The sequence below is a fragment of the Stigmatopora nigra genome, chromosome 1 (genome assembly GCF_051989575.1).
Source record: "Stigmatopora nigra isolate UIUO_SnigA chromosome 1, RoL_Snig_1.1, whole genome shotgun sequence".
Lineage (NCBI taxonomy): Eukaryota > Metazoa > Chordata > Actinopteri > Syngnathiformes > Syngnathidae > Stigmatopora > Stigmatopora nigra.
The window spans coordinates 4231318-4250911 of NC_135508.1; the positions used below are offsets into that span (position 1 = coordinate 4231318).

Genomic DNA, 19594 nt, shown 5'->3' on the forward strand with positions numbered 1-19594 from the left:
ACATTTTTATCTAATGTGACATTGATGGTAGAGCACATGTCAAAGTGGCGGCTCGGGGGCCAAATCTGGCACGCTCCATTATTTTGTGTGGCCCGGGAAAGTAAATCCTAATCCATTTTTTCTGTGTTTTTTGTTCATAAATTATTTTGTAAAATCTAAAAATATATATTTTTTAAAGTGCCGACTTTCTGTTTTAGGATCAAATAAAAATGAAGAATATAGATGTATATTAAATATCATGATTTTTTCCCTTTTAGAACAATAAATGTAATTTTTCTAATCCTTTTTTTTCTGTTTTTAGTTAAAAATATTTTTGTAAAATCTAAAAATATTTTCAAAAAATGCCGACTTTCTGTTTTAGGATCAAATTAAAATGAATAGTATAAATGTATATTAAATTTCCTGATTTTACCCCTTTTAAATCAATAATTGTCATTTTTTAATCCATTTTTTCTGTGTTTTTAGTTCAAAAATCATTTTGTAAAATCTAAAAATATTTGTAAAAAGTGCTGACTTTCTGTTTTAGGATCAAATTAAAATGAATAGGATAAATCTATATTAAATTTCCAATTTTTTACCCTTTGAAATCAATAATTGTAATTTTTTTAATCATTTTTTCTGTGTTTTTAGTTCAAAAATCATTTTGTAAAATCTAAAAATATATTTTAAAAAAGCTAAGATAAACATTGTTTTAGATCTATAAAAAAACTGAATATTCAGGGATTTTAATCCAGTTCTTTTAATCCACTTATTAAAAAAAAAAAAATCTAAAATTATATCTAAAATGGTCCGGCCCACATGAAATCAAGTTGACGTTAAAGCGACCCGCGAACCAACTCTAAAAATCCTGCTTGCTTCCTGTCTATATATTTATAAGCTTGCTACATCACAAATTAACATGATCTACCATAAAATATCTTTGTTCTCCATAGGTGCTCCATGGAAAATGGTCAATGTAACTGCCGCAGTCACATGACAGGACGCCAGTGTTCACAAGTGGAGTCTGGATACTTCTTCATGGCTTTGGATTACTTATTATATGAAGCTGAGTTGGCCAAAATGGCTCAGGTGAGACAATATGAATGTAAATAATCTGTATTACAACTTATTGCATTAGATTGCATAATTGAGAGTATTTCTTCATGATTAGGGCTGTACACTGGAAACCAGAGAACACCAACAAGATCAACTAGTCACATGGACGGATATTGGGTTTGCTCGTGTACCTGAAGGTGGCACTCTTGAGTTCATTATTAACAACATCCCTTATTCAATGGAGTATGATTTGCTTATCCGCTATGAGTCGCAAGTATGTGCCATTTTTTTGCTTCTACTATTATAATATATCTACTTGTTGACATGCATCAGTGCTTCTCAATTATTTTCTGTTAGGCCCCCCCTAGCAAGAAGAAAACTGTTCGCGCCCCCCACCCCCACTTCCCACCGTGACTATAAATAAAATCATTTTATAAAATTGTTAGAAGTACAACATTTTATCCTGATTAACATTAAAGAAAAGGGAAAAAAGAAAGAAATATAGTCAAACTTACAAAGAATAACTTTATTAAATCTTGTTTTAAGTCTGCAACAGAAAAGATTTTAAGTGCATCAATGTCTGAATTAAAAAATAAATGAGAGCGCCACTGCCAGCTACTGTAGTATATGCGCAATTACACTTTATACTAGTACGGCCAAATAAAATCCTGTTCCCCAGGGTTACACGCGCCCCCCCCAGGTATCGCACGACGCCCCCCCCCCCCAGGGGGGCGCGCCCCACTATTTGAGAAGCACTGTCATGCATCAATTCTAAGTCATCATCCATTCATTCCAGATGCCTCGCGACTGGGAAGAGGTACGAATAAGAGTGATCCGTCCAGGCCCGATTCCAACCAGTAGCCCTTGTGGAAACACAATCCCAGATGATGACAAGCTTGTTGTAGCACTGCCTGCTGGTGCCAGGTTTGTTCTTACAGTGCACATGCCCGACTATAGACACATACACACACATTAAGCTACTAAAGTGGGGATGGAGGAAAGACATTCAGCTATAGCAGGGGTGTCAGACTCGGGTAAGTTCGCGGGCCGCTTTAATGTCAACTTGAATTCACGTGGGCCAGACCATTTTAGATATAATATTTAGATTTTTGTTTTTTATAAATGGATTAAAAGAACTGGATTTAAAGCCCTGAATATTCAGTTTTTTATAGATCGAAAACAATGTTTTTTTGAACTAAAAACAGAAAAAATGGATTAAAAAAATGACAATTATTGATTTAAAAGGGGAAAATCAGGAAATTTAATATTCATCTATACTGTTCATTTTAATTTGTTCCTAAAATAGAAAGTCGGCACTCATGATTGACTTTCCCGGGCCACGCAAAATGATGCGGCGGGCCAGATTTAGCCCCCCGTGCCGGCACTTTGACACACGTGATCTAAAACAGTTTATTTTAGCATTTTTATATATTTTTAGATTTTACAATCTTATCTTTTAACTAAAAACACAGAAAAATGGATTTAAAAATGACAAATATTCATTTAAAAGGGGGAAAAAATCAGGACATTTAATATACATCTATATCTATAATTTTAATTTGATCCTAAAACAGAAAGTCGGCACTCATGATTTACTTTCCAGGGCCACACAAAATGATGTGGCGGACCAGATTTGGCCCTCGGGCCACCACTTTGACACCAGTGAGCTATAGAAATAAAGGAATACTAATACAAAAACAAGATAAATATAGATTAATATACACCCCCGCTCCCCCTGATCTAAATAGCATTGCTAATCCATCTGACTACTTCAGGTAGGGAGTGCATGTTTTTTCCAATTGGAGAAAATAATATAGAAATATACGACTGGTTTCTTAAGGATGGCTGACCACAGAATTTCTTTGTTCTTAGGTTTGGGGTCCCACCTCAGCCTGTGTGCTTAGAAGAAGGTGTGACGTACACCATTCGCTTTGAGTTCAGACGATATCAAGATGCCAACACTGTCCTTAATGGAGCCGCCAATGCGTTTCTTCTTGTGGATTCGGTAAGCTTCTTTCCTAACAAATGTTCCACACAACGACATTTTTCTCATCTTTCTCTCTTCACTTCAGATTGCTTTGATGCCTCGTCACTCTTCCATGGAGATCTTTAACGCCGGAGACCTGGCTTCTATTAGTAGGAAACAAACCTATGAGCGATACCGTTGCCATGATGGGGCGAAGAGTTTGACCCGCCCATCCATGAGTGACGCCTGTTCTAAGCTGATTTCTAGCATGTCGGCTGTAATCAACGATGGGGCTTTGCGTGAGTATAAAGCAGACTTGGGCAAAACTATGGACTGCGGGCCACTTTCGGTCCGCGAGGCTTTTTAATCCGGCCCGTCGATGTTGTCCAAATAATGTTTTTTTTTCCTTAATTTTAATTTTTTTCAAGATGGCGCCGTCACGCGGAAGCCAGTGGCAGTAGCTCCGTCCAATTATTAGGTTTTTTTGTGTTTTACAGCCCCATCTATCTTTTTTTTCAATGACTTTTTAATATTTCTTAATACATTCCTTTTTACTTTACTTTGTACTTTATACTTTTTACTTTAATGATGAATGATGAGTATGTTAATATTTTAGTCCTTTTTTCTGTTTATGTTTCATATGTACTGTTAACGGATGCACTTTTTTATGTGTATCGTATCTTGTGCTAACCCGGCACCATCTGTCAAAATTTTTAAGTCAATGTGGCCCCCTGGGCCCAAAAGTTTGCCCACCCCTGGTATAAACGGATATAGATATATACAGATTTTCATGGTGGTTTTGTGTTGTTTCTCTTCACTCACCACCAAAAAAGTGGCCATCTACATATATAAATTTTTTTAATCTTTTTTTTTTTTTTTTGCAGCTTGTGACTGCGACCGACAGGGTTCCGTCAGCTCCGTCTGCGAAGTACATGGGGGTCAGTGCCGCTGCAGGCCCAATGTGATTGGTCGACGGTGTGAGCAGTGTGCACCTGGAACTTATGGATTTGGACCCTCTGGCTGTATCGGTAAGAGGAGTTATAAACTCTTTTTAAACATTCTAGATCACAGATGTCAAAGTAGCGGCCCGGGGCCTAATCTGGCCCGCCGCTTTATTTTGTGCGGCCCGGGAAAAAAAATGATGAGTGCTGACTTTCTGTTTTAAGATCAAATTAAAATGAAGAGTATAGATGTATATTAAATTTCCTGATTTTCCACCTTTTAAATCAATAATTGTAATTTTTTAATCCATTTTCTGTCTTTAGTTCAAAAATCATTTTGTAAAATCTAAAAATATATAAAAATACTTTCTAATTTCCACTTTAATATGGAACCTATTGATTAAAAGAGTTTCCCTTACTCAGAAAAAAAAGCTCAAATAAACAGTTTTAAATCTATAAAAAACTGAATATTCAGGGCTTTAGATTCAGTTCATTTAATCAATTTTTTCATCAATGTTTTCATCATTTTAGGATCAAATTAAAACGAAGAGTATAGATGTATATTACATTTCCTGATTTTCCCTCTTTTAAATCAATAATTGTATTTTTTAATCATTTTTTCTGTTTTTAATTCAAAAATCATTTTATAAAATCTAAAAATATATTTTAAAAAACCTATAATAAACATTGTTTTAGATCTAGAAAAAAAATGAAAATTCAGGGATTTTGATCTAGTTCTTTTAATCCATTTATTTAAAAAAATCTAAATATTATATCTAAAATGAAAATCGAGTTTTTACATTGTCTTTTTTTGTGTGTGTCTTTTTTGTGTTTTTTTTTTTTTATGTCTTTTTTTTTATGGAGCAGCTGCCCAGCGCCTTAAATCAATAATTGTAATTTTTAATCCATTTTTTTCTGTTTTTAGTTCAAAAATCATTTCATATAATCTAAAAATATATTTAAAAAAATCTAAAATAAACATTGTTTTCGATCTATAAAAAACTGAATATTCAGGGCTTTTAATCTATTTCTTTTAATCCATTTATATAAAAAAAAATATCTAAATATTATGAAATCAAGTTGACGTTAAAGCGACGCGCTTTTAAGGGCAGTAAATTCAAGACCAATCAATTTCCAACAAATCCCATATTCATTCATCATATCCACCTCATCTTCTCTTTTTTGTAGCATGTGGTTGCAGCTTGGAAGGCTCGGTCACCCGGCAATGTAACAAGTACACGGGGCTCTGCCAATGTCGACCTGGGGCATTTGGCCAGCACTGCGACCGATGCCAGGCAGGTTACTGGGGCTTCCCCAACTGCCGCCTTTGCCAGTGCAACGGTCACGCTGACGAGTGCGATCAGAGGACTGGTGCGTGTATTAACTGCAGGGACAGCACGGGAGGAGACAAATGCGACAGGTGAGGCCTTTCCATGAAATCTGCATTGCAAAAATGTTATTTTACACAAGTAAAAATCCATTAAGTCGTGGTACAATTCACTAAAAATACATTTTCCTGTATTGACGTCACCATTTGTGCAGGTGTGCCAATGGTTACTATGGTAACCCAATTCTGGGCAAAGCATCTGCCAGCTGGTGTCGTCCCTGCCCTTGTCCTGATGGCCCCACGAGTGGACGTCTGTTTGCAGCATCCTGTTACCAAGACAACCGTAACCGGCAAATTGTTTGCAACTGTAATCAGGGATACACAGGTGAACATATGTATAGAATGATTATGATCATTATGTACTCATTTTCACATAATTAAAATCGTGACCAGACCTTTGGTCGCCGGTCTCAAATGGTGACAGAGAGTTTACTGTTGAAACCAGCTCTCAAAATTATATTCATGAGAGAGAGAGAGTTTAAGATCTAAGTACTGTTTAATATCTAAGTACTGTTTAATATCTAAGTACTGTTTAATATCTAAGTCCTGTTTAATATCTAAGTACAGATGAATATCTAAGTACTGTTTAGTATCTAAGTAATTTTAATATCTAAGTAATTTTAATATCTAAGTACTGTTTAATATCTAGTACTGTTTAATATCTAAGTACTGTTTAATATCTAAGTACAGATGAATATCTAAGTACTGTTTAGTATCTAAGTAATTTTAATATCTAAGTACTGTTTAATATCTAAGTACTGTTTAATATCTAAGTACTGTTGAAACCAGCTCTCAAAATTATATTCATGAGAGAGTTTAATATCTAAATATCGACTGTTTTCAACAGTACTTAGATATAAACAGTGCTTGGATATTAAACTCTCTCTCTCTTAGATATTATACGATCTCTCTTGAATATAATTTTGAGAGCTGGTTTCAACAGTTAACTCTCTGTCACCATTTGACCGGCGACCAAAAGACCGGCGACCAAAAGACCGGCGACCAAAAGACCGGCGACCAAAAGACCGGCGACCAAATGACCGGCGACAAAAGACCGGCGACCAAAAGACCGGCGACCAAAAGACCGGCGACCAAAAGACCGGCGACCAAAAGACCGGCGACCAAAAGACCGGCGACCAAAAGACCGGCGACCAAAAGACCGGCGACCGAAAGACCGGCGACCAAAAGACCGGCGACCAAAAGACCGGCGACCAAAAGACCGGCGACCAAAAGACCGGCGACCAAAAGACCGGAGACCAAAAGACCGGAGACCAAAAGACCGGAGACCAAAAGACCGGAGACCAAAAGACCGGAGACCAAAAGACCGGAGACCAAAAGACCGGCGACCAAAAGACCGGCGACCAAAAGACCGGCGACCAAAAGACCGGCGACCAAAAGACCGGCGACCAAAAGACCGGCGACCAAAAGACCGGCGACCAAAAGACCGGCGACCAAAAGACCGGCGACCAAAAGACCGGCGACCAAAAGACCGGCGACCGAAAGACCGGCGACCAAAAGACCGGCGACCAAAAGACCGGCGACCAAAAGACCGGCGACCAAAAGACCGGCGACCAAAAGACCGACGACCAAACATCCGAGCACCAATAAAACAGTTTCTTATAGGGCTTCTACCACAAATTTAAAGTACGCCAACAAAGGCTACGTCTTTGAATACTGGGAATAACAGTTTTAGTAATTTCCTTTCATACCCCCATCTTCTCAACACAACAACTTCAAATGAAGGCCAATTGAAATCAATTACTTTTAGTATCTAACCATTTGCTGTTTCCTTCCTGCATTACTGGTACAGGAATTGTTAAACGCTCCAGGCTGACCATTTGTAAGCGTAAGTAAACATTGAGTTGACCCTTCTACCACCACCACCACCAGCAGCATCACCACAAGTCTTTCTTTCCCACGAATTCTGCCCACCCACGCATGTATTGGCTTAAGCACCCTGTGGTCAGAGGTGCTCAGATCTGGCTCTACAGATATTTCTTTCTCATTGACCGTGTTAAGTACTCCGGAGAAGCTGGGACACTGATCTTAAATATTGATTTACCACTTTTGTCTTATTTATTTCATTGAACATTTTCTCAACTCTTATATCCTTATACAGCAGCAAATGATCTCCGTTAGTCCGTTGATGTAATGTGCATTTCCCTCAGTGGGTCTGAAACATGCTCATTTACTTCACAGGTGTCAAAGTGGCGGCCCGGGGGCTAAATGTGGCCCGCCGTAGTATTTTGTGCGGCCCGGTAAAATAAATGATGAGTGCCGACTTTCTGTTTTAGGATCAAATTAAAATGAAGAGTATAGATGTATATTACATTTCCTGATTTTCCCACTTTTAAATCAATAATTGTCATTTTTTTATCAAATTTTTCAGTTTTTTTAATTCAGAAATCATTTTGTAAAATCTAAAAATATATTTAAAAAAAAGCTAAAATAAACATTAATTTAGATCTATAAAAAACGTAATATTCATATAAATAGTGATGTTCTCTTAATGTGTTCTTGCACCTGTGCCAAGTCAGACCTGTTAATTTATTTGTTATATTAAATTTCCTGATTTTCCCCCTTTTAAATCAATAATTGTAATTTTTTAATCATTTTTTTCTGTGTTTTTAGTTCAAAAATCATTTTGTAAAATCTAAAAATATATTTTTAAAAAGCTAAAATAAACATTGTTCTAGATCTATAAAACACTGAATATTCAGGGCTTTTTATCCAGTTCTTTTAATCCATTTATACAAAAATATCTAAATATTATATCTAAAATGGTCCGGCCCACATGAAACCGAGTTGACGTTAATGCGGCCCGCAAACCAACCCGAGTCTGACACCCTTGCCTTAAGCATTCATACACAGATTTTAATACACATCATCTTGAGCTCTTATTGACTAACCTTAGTATAATCACCACCAAAAACCAACAGCTGATACTCCTTTTCTTTTCCCATTGGTGCCCAGCTCTCATATTTTCTCCGCTTAGCTCTATATGAAACCGAGCTCTTTTTCATCTTTCCGCACTTTTCCATTGCCTCATTTTTTAATTTCCTTTTGTACTCCTTCCCGCTAGGCTCAAATATGTCAGGTATTTTGTCTGGCAGTGCCACACATTTCAGGTACAAAGCAGGAGCCTAGTGAGAATACTGGCATCCTTTTTCTATGTTAAAAACAGTGTTATAGAGAACAGTTAATCATTGTATGTGCTCTTCTGGGCTTGCCTGATTTGGCAAGGATTAGAGGACTATTTTGCTAGCTATTTCTGGACTCCACCACATTATGTTGACTCTAATTAGACCATTGACTAATTATTGTAAATCCACTACATTTCCGGCATTCTGACAAAAACAACCTTCTAATTTGAGTCAGCCCATTTTCAACAAATGTATTCATTTCACTAGCTCTTTTTTTCCGTCTGGTTAACTTATTTGTATACGTGTGTCAAAGTGGCGGCCCGGGGGCCAAATCTGGCCCGCCGCATCATTTTTTGTGGCCCGGGAAAGTAAATGATGAGTGCTGACTTTCTGTTTTAGGATCAAATTAAAATGGAAGGTATATATGTATATTAAATTCCCTGATTTGACCTTTTTTAAATCAATAATTGTAGTTTTTTTCTCATTTTTTTCAGTTTTTAGTTCAAAAATATTTTTTTAAAATCTAAAAATATATTTTTAAAAATCTAAAATAAACATTGTTTTAGATCTACAAAAAAATGGAATATTCGAGGCTTATAATCCAGTTCTTTTAATCCATTTATTAAAAAAAATCTAAATATTATATCTAAAATGGTCTGGCCCATGTGAAATCAATTTGACGTTAAAGCGGCTCGCGAACCAACCTGAGTCTGACACCCCTACTATAGAAAAAAATGTTCTCAAAAGAATAATAAGTACTTCATAGGCTGAAAATGAGTAGTATGTTAGAACTCTCATTTATTTATTGTTCTTTACAGCATCTGTGTACAGGTATATTTTCTCTATTTTCTTCCCTTTAAGATGCTTCCACGACACCAATCACTGATTGGCTGTTAGTAATGGCTTTAGTTATAAGAAAAAATTCTGCATGACAACAGAAAATAAAACTGAATTTGTGAGTTAATTGGTTAATTCAGGAATGGAGTTTCAGTATCTATAGAAACAAATGAAATCTTTGAAAACTATATTATTGTCTTTCTTGGAATCTAAATGATCTGTTTTTTCGCTCAATTTAGGTACCCGATGCGGGGAATGTGCCCCAGGTTACTATGGCAACCCCTCACAGCCGGGCGGGCGCTGCCAGCCATGCCAGTGCAACAACAACATCGACATATCTGACATTGAATCATGTGACCGGCGGAATGGCGTCTGCAGAAAATGTCTTTATAACACAGAAGGACCTGATTGTGGCGTCTGCAAAAGCGGCTATTTTGGAGACGCTTCAAGACGTAACTGCAGGAGTAAGACACATTTTCAATCAAAAGTTTGACTTCCAGTGCTCATAAAGTTCGGGGAAATAAAAAGCTAAAATGACCGTGTTCCTCATGCTCACTTTAGAGTGTGTATGTAATTTCCTGGGTACGGAGCGTAGCCAGTGTATTGATCGTGAGGACTGCGTCTGCCAACGGAATAGTGGACAGTGCCAGTGTTTACCAAATGTAATGGGTCTGACTTGTGACCACTGCTCACCTGGACACTGGAATCTGGCCAGTGGTAAAGGCTGTGATCCCTGCGATTGTGACCCAAACAACTCAGTCACTTCATCATGTAACGAGGTACTTATAGTAAACATTAATAACAAGCAATGCATCACAAAATTAGTTTCACTTCAAGATAGGGTAGTAACCAAAAAATATATAGAATATATATAATTCAAAATATGAATTATACTTGTGGATGTGTACATGTGATTGCATTTATTGATCATTTAATGACTTTGTTTCTTCCAATTTGTGTTGTTCAGTTCTCTGGACAGTGCCAATGTCGTGATGGATTTGGTGGACAGAACTGCAGGGACTGTCAGGAGAACTTTTGGGGAGACCCGAGGACACAGTGCAGAGGTTAGGACAATTAGCAGAAGTCATGCAATTCTTTTGTTATTATTATTATTATTATTATGTTATATTAAATTAAATTATTTAATGTATATTAAATGAGTGTGCTTGTTATATTAACGTTTCGTCAAACGGACGTTTAGTTGCTGGATTCGCTTGCTCCCAAAATTATAATCATGAGAGAGAGAACCCTCCGTCGACTGAACGTCCGTTCGATCAAACGTCCGTTCGACCAAACGTCCGTTCGACCAAACGTCCGTTCGACCAAACGTCCGTTCGACCAAAAGTCCGTTCGACCAAACGTCCGTTCGACCAAACGTCCGTTCGACCAAACGTCCGTTCGACCAAACGTCCAGCTACAGTGTTTTACATGCCACTATATTTTAACTGCACAGCATGTAATTTGATTTCTTTTACTTTTAGTATGACAAAAACGATGTTTCTAAACCAATGCAGCCTCTTTTTAGGGCTAGCTGTCTAGTATTCAACATAACTAAATTTTCTATATCCTGTTCCACTCTTCCAGCTTGTGACTGTGACTGGCGAGGCATTGAGACGTCTCAGTGCAACCGAGTCACAGGTCACTGCGTATGCCAGCAAGGCGTGTCTGGTGTCCGCTGCGACCAGTGTGCACGAGGATTCTCTGGTGTCTTCCCCAACTGCCAGCCCTGCCATCAATGCTTTGGGGACTGGGACCGTATTGTCCAGGTGCAGATATCAATATCGAATCAATGTAAAATGAACAAAAATTAATATCTCTTCCTACACCAGGACTTGGCAGTGCGTACTCGAGCTTTGGCGGAACGTGCTCATGAGATTCAGACCACTGGCCTCACTGGAGTTTATGAGAAAACTTTCAATGATCTGGAGGGGAAACTGGCTCAAGTTCAGAACATAGTCAACTCACGCAATGCTACAGCTGCTGCCATTTCCACATTGATGGAGCTTATTGAACAGCTTAGGTAGGAGCATTCTTTTATGTTTTTGTTGTTGTGTGCCCGTGTTTATGTCTTAGAGAAAATGCTACAATATATAATGTACTAAGTCGTTCTTAACAGAATCTCTGTCCAATCCAGTTTGGTGTATTATACCAAAATGACATCATTTTCCAAATACTTCTAGACCAGTGGTTTTCAAAGTGGGCGGTACCGCCCCCCGGGGGGCGGTGTGAACTTTCAGGGGGGCGCTGACGAATAAACAGGCGAATGGGGGGCGTTGAAATAGTGAAGGGGGCGATGGAGCAATTACAGTAAAATGTGACGTTGGTGTTTGTAGAAAGACCGGAAAAATGGATTGTCTGTAATAAAAAGTCGACAAAAAACAAGCTTTATTGAAACAAGAAACGTTGTCTGCTCGAGCGCTCACGAGCAGCGCGCATATACCGTATATCACTAATTGTCGCGAGTTTATCGTCGATGCAGGCGACTGGGGAAACCACCACCATCCAGTCAGCCGCAGAGGAGCACACAATAGCGCGCCGGCAACGCTTAACCACAGACGTATGCGCACAGCCACCGGCTTAATGCATCAGCTATCAATTTTTATGATTCGAGGTGAACTGCGCATTGGTCTATTAAAAGAAACGAAATTAGCGAATAATATCTGAGGCGCCTGTCTTCTATTTATTTAAGCTTCGTTCGTTGGAAAGGGGTAAAGAGGGGGGCGTTGGCATTTTGGCCCGGCGGTGAAGGGGGCGGTGGCCAAAAAAGTTTGAAAATCACTGTTCTAGACCAAGGGTGTCAGACTCGAGTTGGTTCGCGGGCTCCGTTAATGTCAACTCGATTTTATGTGGGCTGGACCATTTTAGATGTAGTATTTAGATTTATTTTTGAGTAAATGGATTAAAAGAACTGGATTAAAAACCCTGAATATTCAGTTTTGTATAGATCTACAACAAGGTTTATTTTAGCTTTTTTTAAATATATTTTTAGATTTTACAAAATGATTTTTGACCTAAAAACACAGAAAAAATGGATTAATAAATTACAATTATTGATTTCAAAGGGGAAAAATGAGTAAAATATAAAATACATTTATACTATTATTTCTGAACTAAAAACAGAAAAAAAAATTACATTTATTGTTCTAAAAGGGAAACAATCATGGCATTTAATTTACATCTATGTTCTTCATTTTAATTTGATCCTAAAACAAAAAAGTCATGATTTACTTTCCCGGGCCACACAAAATGATGCATTATTTTTTAACTAAAAACTTGGATGGATGGATTAAAAAAATACAATTATTACTTTAAAAGAGGAAAAATCAGGAAATTTAATATAAATCTATACTCTTCATTTTAATTTGATCCTAAAACAGAAAGTCTGCACTCATCATTTACTTTCTCGGGCCACACAAATTGATGCGGCGGGCCAGATTTGGCCCCCGGTGCCGCCACTTTGACACATGTGTACCAGACCTAGCCTTATATGTATCTACATAATTTTTGAAATCCTTGATTTTTGTAAATGCTAAACTGAGTATTGGTCGATTTGGCATGAAATGTACCATTTCAAAAGACATCTTCTCATTCACTCAACTCTATCGGTATTTCCTTTAGATCTCAGATTGGGGAGACTACCGACACACTGAATCGCCTAGAAGGAGATCTTACTGTCATCCAGGACAGCAACTCTGAGGCAAGCCAGGACTTAAGCTCTTTAGAGCGAGAGGCCAGAGAACTGAATATGACTTCAGAGCAGCTCCATCACCAGCTCGATATTCTGAAAAACTCCAATTTCTTAGGTGAGCAGTTGAAAAGACCAAGTATTGATTTTCTTACTTCCTCCAAATACCACAATATTGAACTTGCCTTGTGAAATTGTCTCTGAAATTGTAACCTAGCACAAATTATTTGTGTGTTCACTTAAAAAAATCGATATGCTAAATTCCAGGTGAACTATGGTGGCCTTTGTCTAATATGGTAGTGTATTTTCAAATGTTTTCATAATTTTCCTAATATCTATGGATACCAAGACATTGGTAATTCGTAATAAAACTACAATTAAAGCTGCATTTGAAGTATCTTTGAGAAACAGGAACATATATGTAGAACACTGGAAATTATGAATTGACAATATAAATATCCATGATTGAGGCTCCATTAACTGCTGTGTTTGGTACTTGTTTAAATAATATTCCTTATATTTACCATTATTTGAGCTAAAATATGAATCAAGAAGATAAACACAATGTATTGTTACATAAACATTGACAATAGACCGACTTAAAATGCAATCATACTAATTTCACAAGTTCTTTGGTTCATTTCAATATTTAGTTTAGTTATGTTTTAATGAAAAAGTGAAAACTCTTCATCCATCTACTTTCTCTCAGGCGCATATGACAGCATTCGTACCTCCTACAACAAGTCTTGGGATGCTGAGCTCCGTGCAAATCAATCAACAGTAAACAGGCCCAGCACAGTGAGCCAATCAGCGAATACCCGCCGTCGCACCGAACGCCTCATCACTGCCAAGAAGGATGATTTCAACCGCAAAAATGCCGCCAACAAGCGCTCGCTGTCAGAACTCAAGACCAAAGTCCAGGATATGGACATGCAGAAGATCAATGAAAAGGTTTGACCATGTCTTTGCCATCTAGTATCTAAATTATGTATGTGTACAACAGCTAAAGCCATTTGCATGGCAGATGCTACTGACAGTTTGTTCCTTTGCAAGCAATTGTATGAGTTAATGGACTCGTGATCGGCTGCCTACGTGACTGGACGTTTGGTCGACGGACACTTGGTCCCTGGACGTTTCGTCGAATGGACGATTGGTCACCGGATTCGCTCGCTCTCAAAATTAAAATCATGAGAAAGAGAGAGAGTTTACTGTTGAAAGCGATCAACCAGGTAATCTCTCGCTCTCAAAATTATAATCATGAGAGAGAGTGAACTTACTGTCGACCAAACGCCCGTTCGACCAAACGTCCATTTGACCAAACGTTCGTTAGACCAAACGTCCGGGGACCAAACGTCCGTTAGACCAAACGTCCGGGGACCAAACGTCCGGGGACCAAACGTCCGGGGACCAAACGTCCGGGGACCAAACGCCCGGGGACCAAACGTCCGGGGACCAAACGTCCGGGGACCAAACGTCCGGGGACCAAACGTCCGGGGACCAAACGTCCGGGGACCAAACATCCGGGGACCAAACGTCCGGGTACCAAACATCCGGGGACCAAACGTCCGGGTACCAAATGTCCGGGTACCGGCTGCCTTACGTACCAAATTAGGAAATATATTTCTTTCCACAAAATGTCATTTCTTTGGAAATTACTCTGGGTCGTTGCTTTGATTACATCCAAATAATTTGGAGCTTTTTTGGATCATTTTTAATGTTAGTTAATATTAATGCTCCAGGATTAATGATGGTAGTAAAGATACAAAATAAGAAGTAATCTTAATCCTATCCCATGATAGGTTTGCGGTACATCAGGTGAAGCTCCCTGTGCAGAAAGCCCTTGTGGAGGTGCAGGTTGTCGTGACGACGAGGGTAACCGTCATTGTGGAGGCCTGAACTGTGACGGTGCTGTAGCGGCGGCTGATAATGCTTTGGAGAGGGCCAAACATGCCGAGAAGCAGCTCAACAAAGCCATGGGAGAAGTGGAGGGCCTCGTCACCAAGGTATGAAAAAGCACCATATTTAGTTGTACAGTTTTGACGTCAACTTGATTTCACGTGGACCATTTTAGATATAATATTTAGATTTTTTTTTAAATAAATGGATTAAAATAACTGGATTAAAATCCCCAAATATTCAGTTTTTTATAGATCTAAAACAATGTTTATTTTAGCTTTTTTAAAATATATTTTTAGATTTTACAAAAGGATTTTTAAACTAAAAACACAGAAAAAATTGATTAAAAAATTACAATTATTGATATAAAAGGGGGAAAATCAGGAAATTTAATACACATCTATACTCTTCATTTTAATTTGATCCTAAAACAGAAAGTTGCCACTCATGATTTACTTTCTCGGGCCACACAAAGTGATGTATCGGGCCACATTTGGCCCCCGAGCCGCCACTTTGAGACATGTGCTCTAAATTAACCCTCGTTTAAGCGTGACTGGTCGTCCATCTCCTGGCTGGCCCCCAACTCAAGATATGCCCCACCTGGTGCCCATAGTTGCCTGGGATAGCCTCTGGCACCGCCTGCCTGCCTTGTGGGGATAGGCAGCTCAGAAAATGAATGAATGTACTTACTATACATTTATTACCGCGACATTTCAGTCATTGTGTTGTTTTGTTCAGGTGGCGGAGGCCAAGAACAAAGCGGAAGAGGCCAAAGGTAAAGCCCAAGCAGCTCTGGACAAAACCAAAGCCACCAAGAGTAAAGTAGAACGTTCCAACAATGACCTGCGAGACCTTATCAAACAAATCAGAGACTTCCTCATGCGTAAGTCTGTGAGACAGATGACATCATGATTCGGACTTGAGAAATTTAAAACAATTCCATTCGTGCTTTCAGAGGAAGGGGCAGACCCTGACCATATCGAGACGGTTGCAAACCGTGTGCTGGAACTCTCCATCCCAGCTTCTCCTCTCCAGATCAGACATCTTGCCGATGAAATTAAGGAACGTGTCCGAAGCCTTTCTAACGTAGATGCCATCCTGGCACAGACGCAAGACGATGTCCGTAGAGCAGAAAAACTACTGCTTGATGCCAAGAGAGCAAGGTATTTGTTTTGCATCGTAGTTTTTAATCAACAGTGATTCACAGAATGACTATTTAAAATGAGAAAAAAAAAAAAAATTCAAAATATAATTTTGCAGAAAGAGATCAAAACAATGCATCCAAATGAGATAAAAGTCACATTACTGTCATATTACTGTTACTGAAATTTCAAGTACCGTATTTTCACGACTATAAGGCACACTTAAAAGTCTTAAATTTTCTCCAAAATAGACAGTGCGCCTTATAATCCAATGCGCCTTATATATGGAAAAAACAGAAAACCAAAAACGAAAAACCACCACTGTTGGATATTAAAAAAACCCAAACGCCTGAAGTGAAACAATACTGTTAAATATGCAGATGCCATCTTAGTTTACAAAATCTTCCATCATATAGCTCCTCCCCCACTGCAAGATTTTATACAAAAAATCCAAAACATCAACAATGGCTGGCTCTAGAGGTGACTGTGTAGTGAGTGCTTCATACCTGGAAGTCAATAGCAATTACCGTATTTTCACGACTATAAGGTGCACTTAAGTCTTAAATTTTCTCCAAAATACACAGTGCACCTTATAATACAGTGCGCCTTATATATGGAAAAATACGATATAAATAAAGTAGATTACAATAGACATTAGTTAATTACCTTAGAAATTGGCTAACACTCTGAATTGAGAAAATAGGCCAACAAAATAGGTGACTCCTATGTCTACTGCTTATTTTTGCAAGGAAGATTTGTTTTTACTATTTTCTGTTTAGGCATCACGCTGAAGGAGTAAAGACCACTACAGAGACAGTGAAGCAGGCCTTGGTGGATGCTAAGACAGCCCAGACATCTGCAGAAAAGGCCATCGCTAGAGCCAGAGATGACATAGATGACACTGAGAACCGCCTGGCACAGGTAAGCCAACCAAACTTTAGTCTAATTTCTTTTTTTTTCAGACAATCGACCCTGACACTGATGGAGTTTTTTACAATTCCAAAACAATTTTCCCACTGTCATTGAAATTAAGTGTATTAATTTAATTTACCGTATTTTCCCGACTATATGGCGCATCGCATCTTAAGCCGCAGTGTCAGTAACGAGTGCTATTTCTGTATTTGACACACACAAAGGACACACCGTTTTTAAAGACGCAGCCAGGTATGGCAAAACATATACCAGCTTAAACATACAGACACACGCTAAAAACACGTTTTTAAAAAGGCAACGGAAGCGAAACTGAGTTTGGTTGTACTTTATTTAGCCATTTTACAATGTACTCTCGTCATCATCACCCACAAATCCATCAAAGTCCTCATTTTCTGTGTACGAATTGAACAATTGTCAAAATGAGTCAATTGGTGTGCTCGCCGTCATACTGGGTGTATTGACAAAGGAACTACTATAAATCCCAGCAGTCACTGCGCAGTACTTTTTCTACGGGGAAAATAGTAGAGTCAGCGGCTGCTTGCTGTAGTTGTGAGAGCTGTAGAGGATGGTGTACCCTATCGACTGAATTATTTTATTTTATAATGATAACAATTTTAGTATTGGTCCATATATAAAGCGCACTGGATTATAAGGCGCCCTGTCTATTTTGGAGAAAATTTAACTTTTAAGTGTGCCTTATAGTCGTGAAAATACGGTAGTAATTGTCAACTTATTCAAGTTATTTAAAACCATGTTAGATGTAAAGTGTTCATCAATTGTATACAAAACGTGCAATTTTGTTTTGAAAGTGTAAACCCATCATAATGCTTGCTTGTGTCTGATAGAAACCATCAATTTCCAACTGTACTCAATCTATTCACATCACTTTCAAACTCGACAGATCGAGTCAGAGACGTCGAATGGTGAACGGCAACTAAATGAAGCGATGGACCGACTAAGCACTCTGGGCCGAGAAATAAATGTGCTAAAGACCAAACGTGCTAACAACAGTATGGCAGCTGCCCGGGCCGAAGAGACAGCAACAATGGCACGAGACAAAGCAAACGAAGCCAAGCAGGTCTGTACATGTACATTTATGTTTAGGCAACTATTGTTCCATCACACTCTGTTTAGGCAACTATTGTTCCATCACACTCTGTTTAGGCAACTATTGTTCCATCACACTCTGATCTTCTGATGCTCAGATTCTAGACGGACAGCTGACCGATAAGTACCATGAAGTGAAACAACGCGTTGGCACCAAGGCCAAAGCTGTACAAGATGCCAAAGCGAAGGCAGAGAGCCTCAGGGATGAAGCTAAACAACTTTTGCAAGATGCCCAGAACAAGTTGCAGAGACTAGCAGGTATAGTTTACGTGTTGAAGGGGATATTTTTTTATTATACTCATATTGGCGCAAGTAATCAAGACCTAACCTCACTCCAACTAAAATAATAAAAACACATTACCTTAAATGAAGCATTTGGATTGGATTGGTTAAATTTATTCATCCCGTTTTTGGGAAATTTCATTGTGACATTAGCAAGAGGGTGGGAATGCAGATACAGAAAATGCTATAAAATATAGCTATAAGTTAGACAGTTATAATATAGCTATAAGTTAGACAGTACAGTCGCAAAGACTGCACAACAACAAAGTAAAAGCACAAAGTAAAAAGCAAATCAAAGTAAATTGGATCATTAAGAATCACCAAATCAAATCATTAAGACAGAAAAGCAGCAAAAACATAAAAGGAGCAAGAGTGGACAAAGCTTGACGGCGCCATCTTGGTTGCGGTAGCAAAAACGGATACAGACTCAAAAAATGTTGTAAAGTTGGACAAAAACTGGAACCACACACAGGAAGTCTTCCAAACTAATCTGCACAGTTCCTCAGTAGTCTGGAGCTGAAGACAACAGTAGCAGAGTAGAACCCCTCGACTCTGTTCCCCGGCCTGGTAAGCGCCAACAGCTCTTCCATCTTATCCGATGATGGAATGGTTGGTCAGAAGGGTTGCTTCTTCTCCCAGCACTTTTGTCTAGCTCTGAATTTCCAGCGGTATTGAGGTGTTGCTCCTTTTTCTGCGTATTCTAACAGCTAGTGCCATGTGTATGACAGTGTAGGCATGGCTGAATGGTTCCAAAAAAAGAAGTAGCAGAAAGAAGGCAGGCTTACAGAACAAGGAAAGTTGTAAAAAAAATTAAAGTAAAAAGTATAAAGTACAAATTAAAGTACATTGTTTTAGATCTATAAATAACTGAATATTCAGGGCTTTTAATTCAGTTCTTTCAATCCAGTTATAAAAAATGTGAAATCAAGTTGACGTTAAAACAAGGGTGGGCATACTTTTGGGCCCGGGGGCCACATTGACTTTAAAAATTTGACAGATGGGCCTGCTCAGCACAAGATACGATACATATAAAAAAGTGCATCCGTTAACAGTACATATGTAACATAAACAGAAAAAAAGGACTAAAATATACTCATCATTCATCATTAAAGTAAAAAGTATAAAGTACAAAGTCAGGTAAAAAGATATGTAGTAAGAAATATTAAAATGTAATTAAAAAAAGATAGAAGAGCTATAAAACATGAAAAACAAATAACAGTGGACAGAACTACTGCCGACG

General features: G+C 38.3%; 1 protein-coding gene across 1 annotated transcript in view; it reads left to right on the forward strand.

The window, feature by feature from the left end:
- Positions 1-19594, forward strand: part of lamb2 (laminin, beta 2 (laminin S)) — a 42436-nt gene that overhangs the window by 22254 nt on the left and 588 nt on the right. The window contains exons 14-34 of the mRNA XM_077725910.1: positions 933-1068; positions 1151-1309; positions 1832-1959; positions 2908-3040; positions 3108-3300; positions 3886-4029; positions 5131-5362; positions 5485-5654; positions 9549-9773; positions 9871-10088; positions 10277-10373; positions 10894-11075; positions 11139-11329; positions 12928-13112; positions 13704-13945; positions 14794-14997; positions 15629-15773; positions 15846-16053; positions 16812-16953; positions 17867-18043; positions 18171-18330. Of these exons, the coding sequence (XP_077582036.1) occupies positions 933-1068; positions 1151-1309; positions 1832-1959; positions 2908-3040; positions 3108-3300; positions 3886-4029; positions 5131-5362; positions 5485-5654; positions 9549-9773; positions 9871-10088; positions 10277-10373; positions 10894-11075; positions 11139-11329; positions 12928-13112; positions 13704-13945; positions 14794-14997; positions 15629-15773; positions 15846-16053; positions 16812-16953; positions 17867-18043; positions 18171-18330 (3671 nt within the window). The remainder of the gene's footprint in view (positions 1-932; positions 1069-1150; positions 1310-1831; positions 1960-2907; positions 3041-3107; positions 3301-3885; positions 4030-5130; positions 5363-5484; positions 5655-9548; positions 9774-9870; positions 10089-10276; positions 10374-10893; positions 11076-11138; positions 11330-12927; positions 13113-13703; positions 13946-14793; positions 14998-15628; positions 15774-15845; positions 16054-16811; positions 16954-17866; positions 18044-18170; positions 18331-19594) is intronic.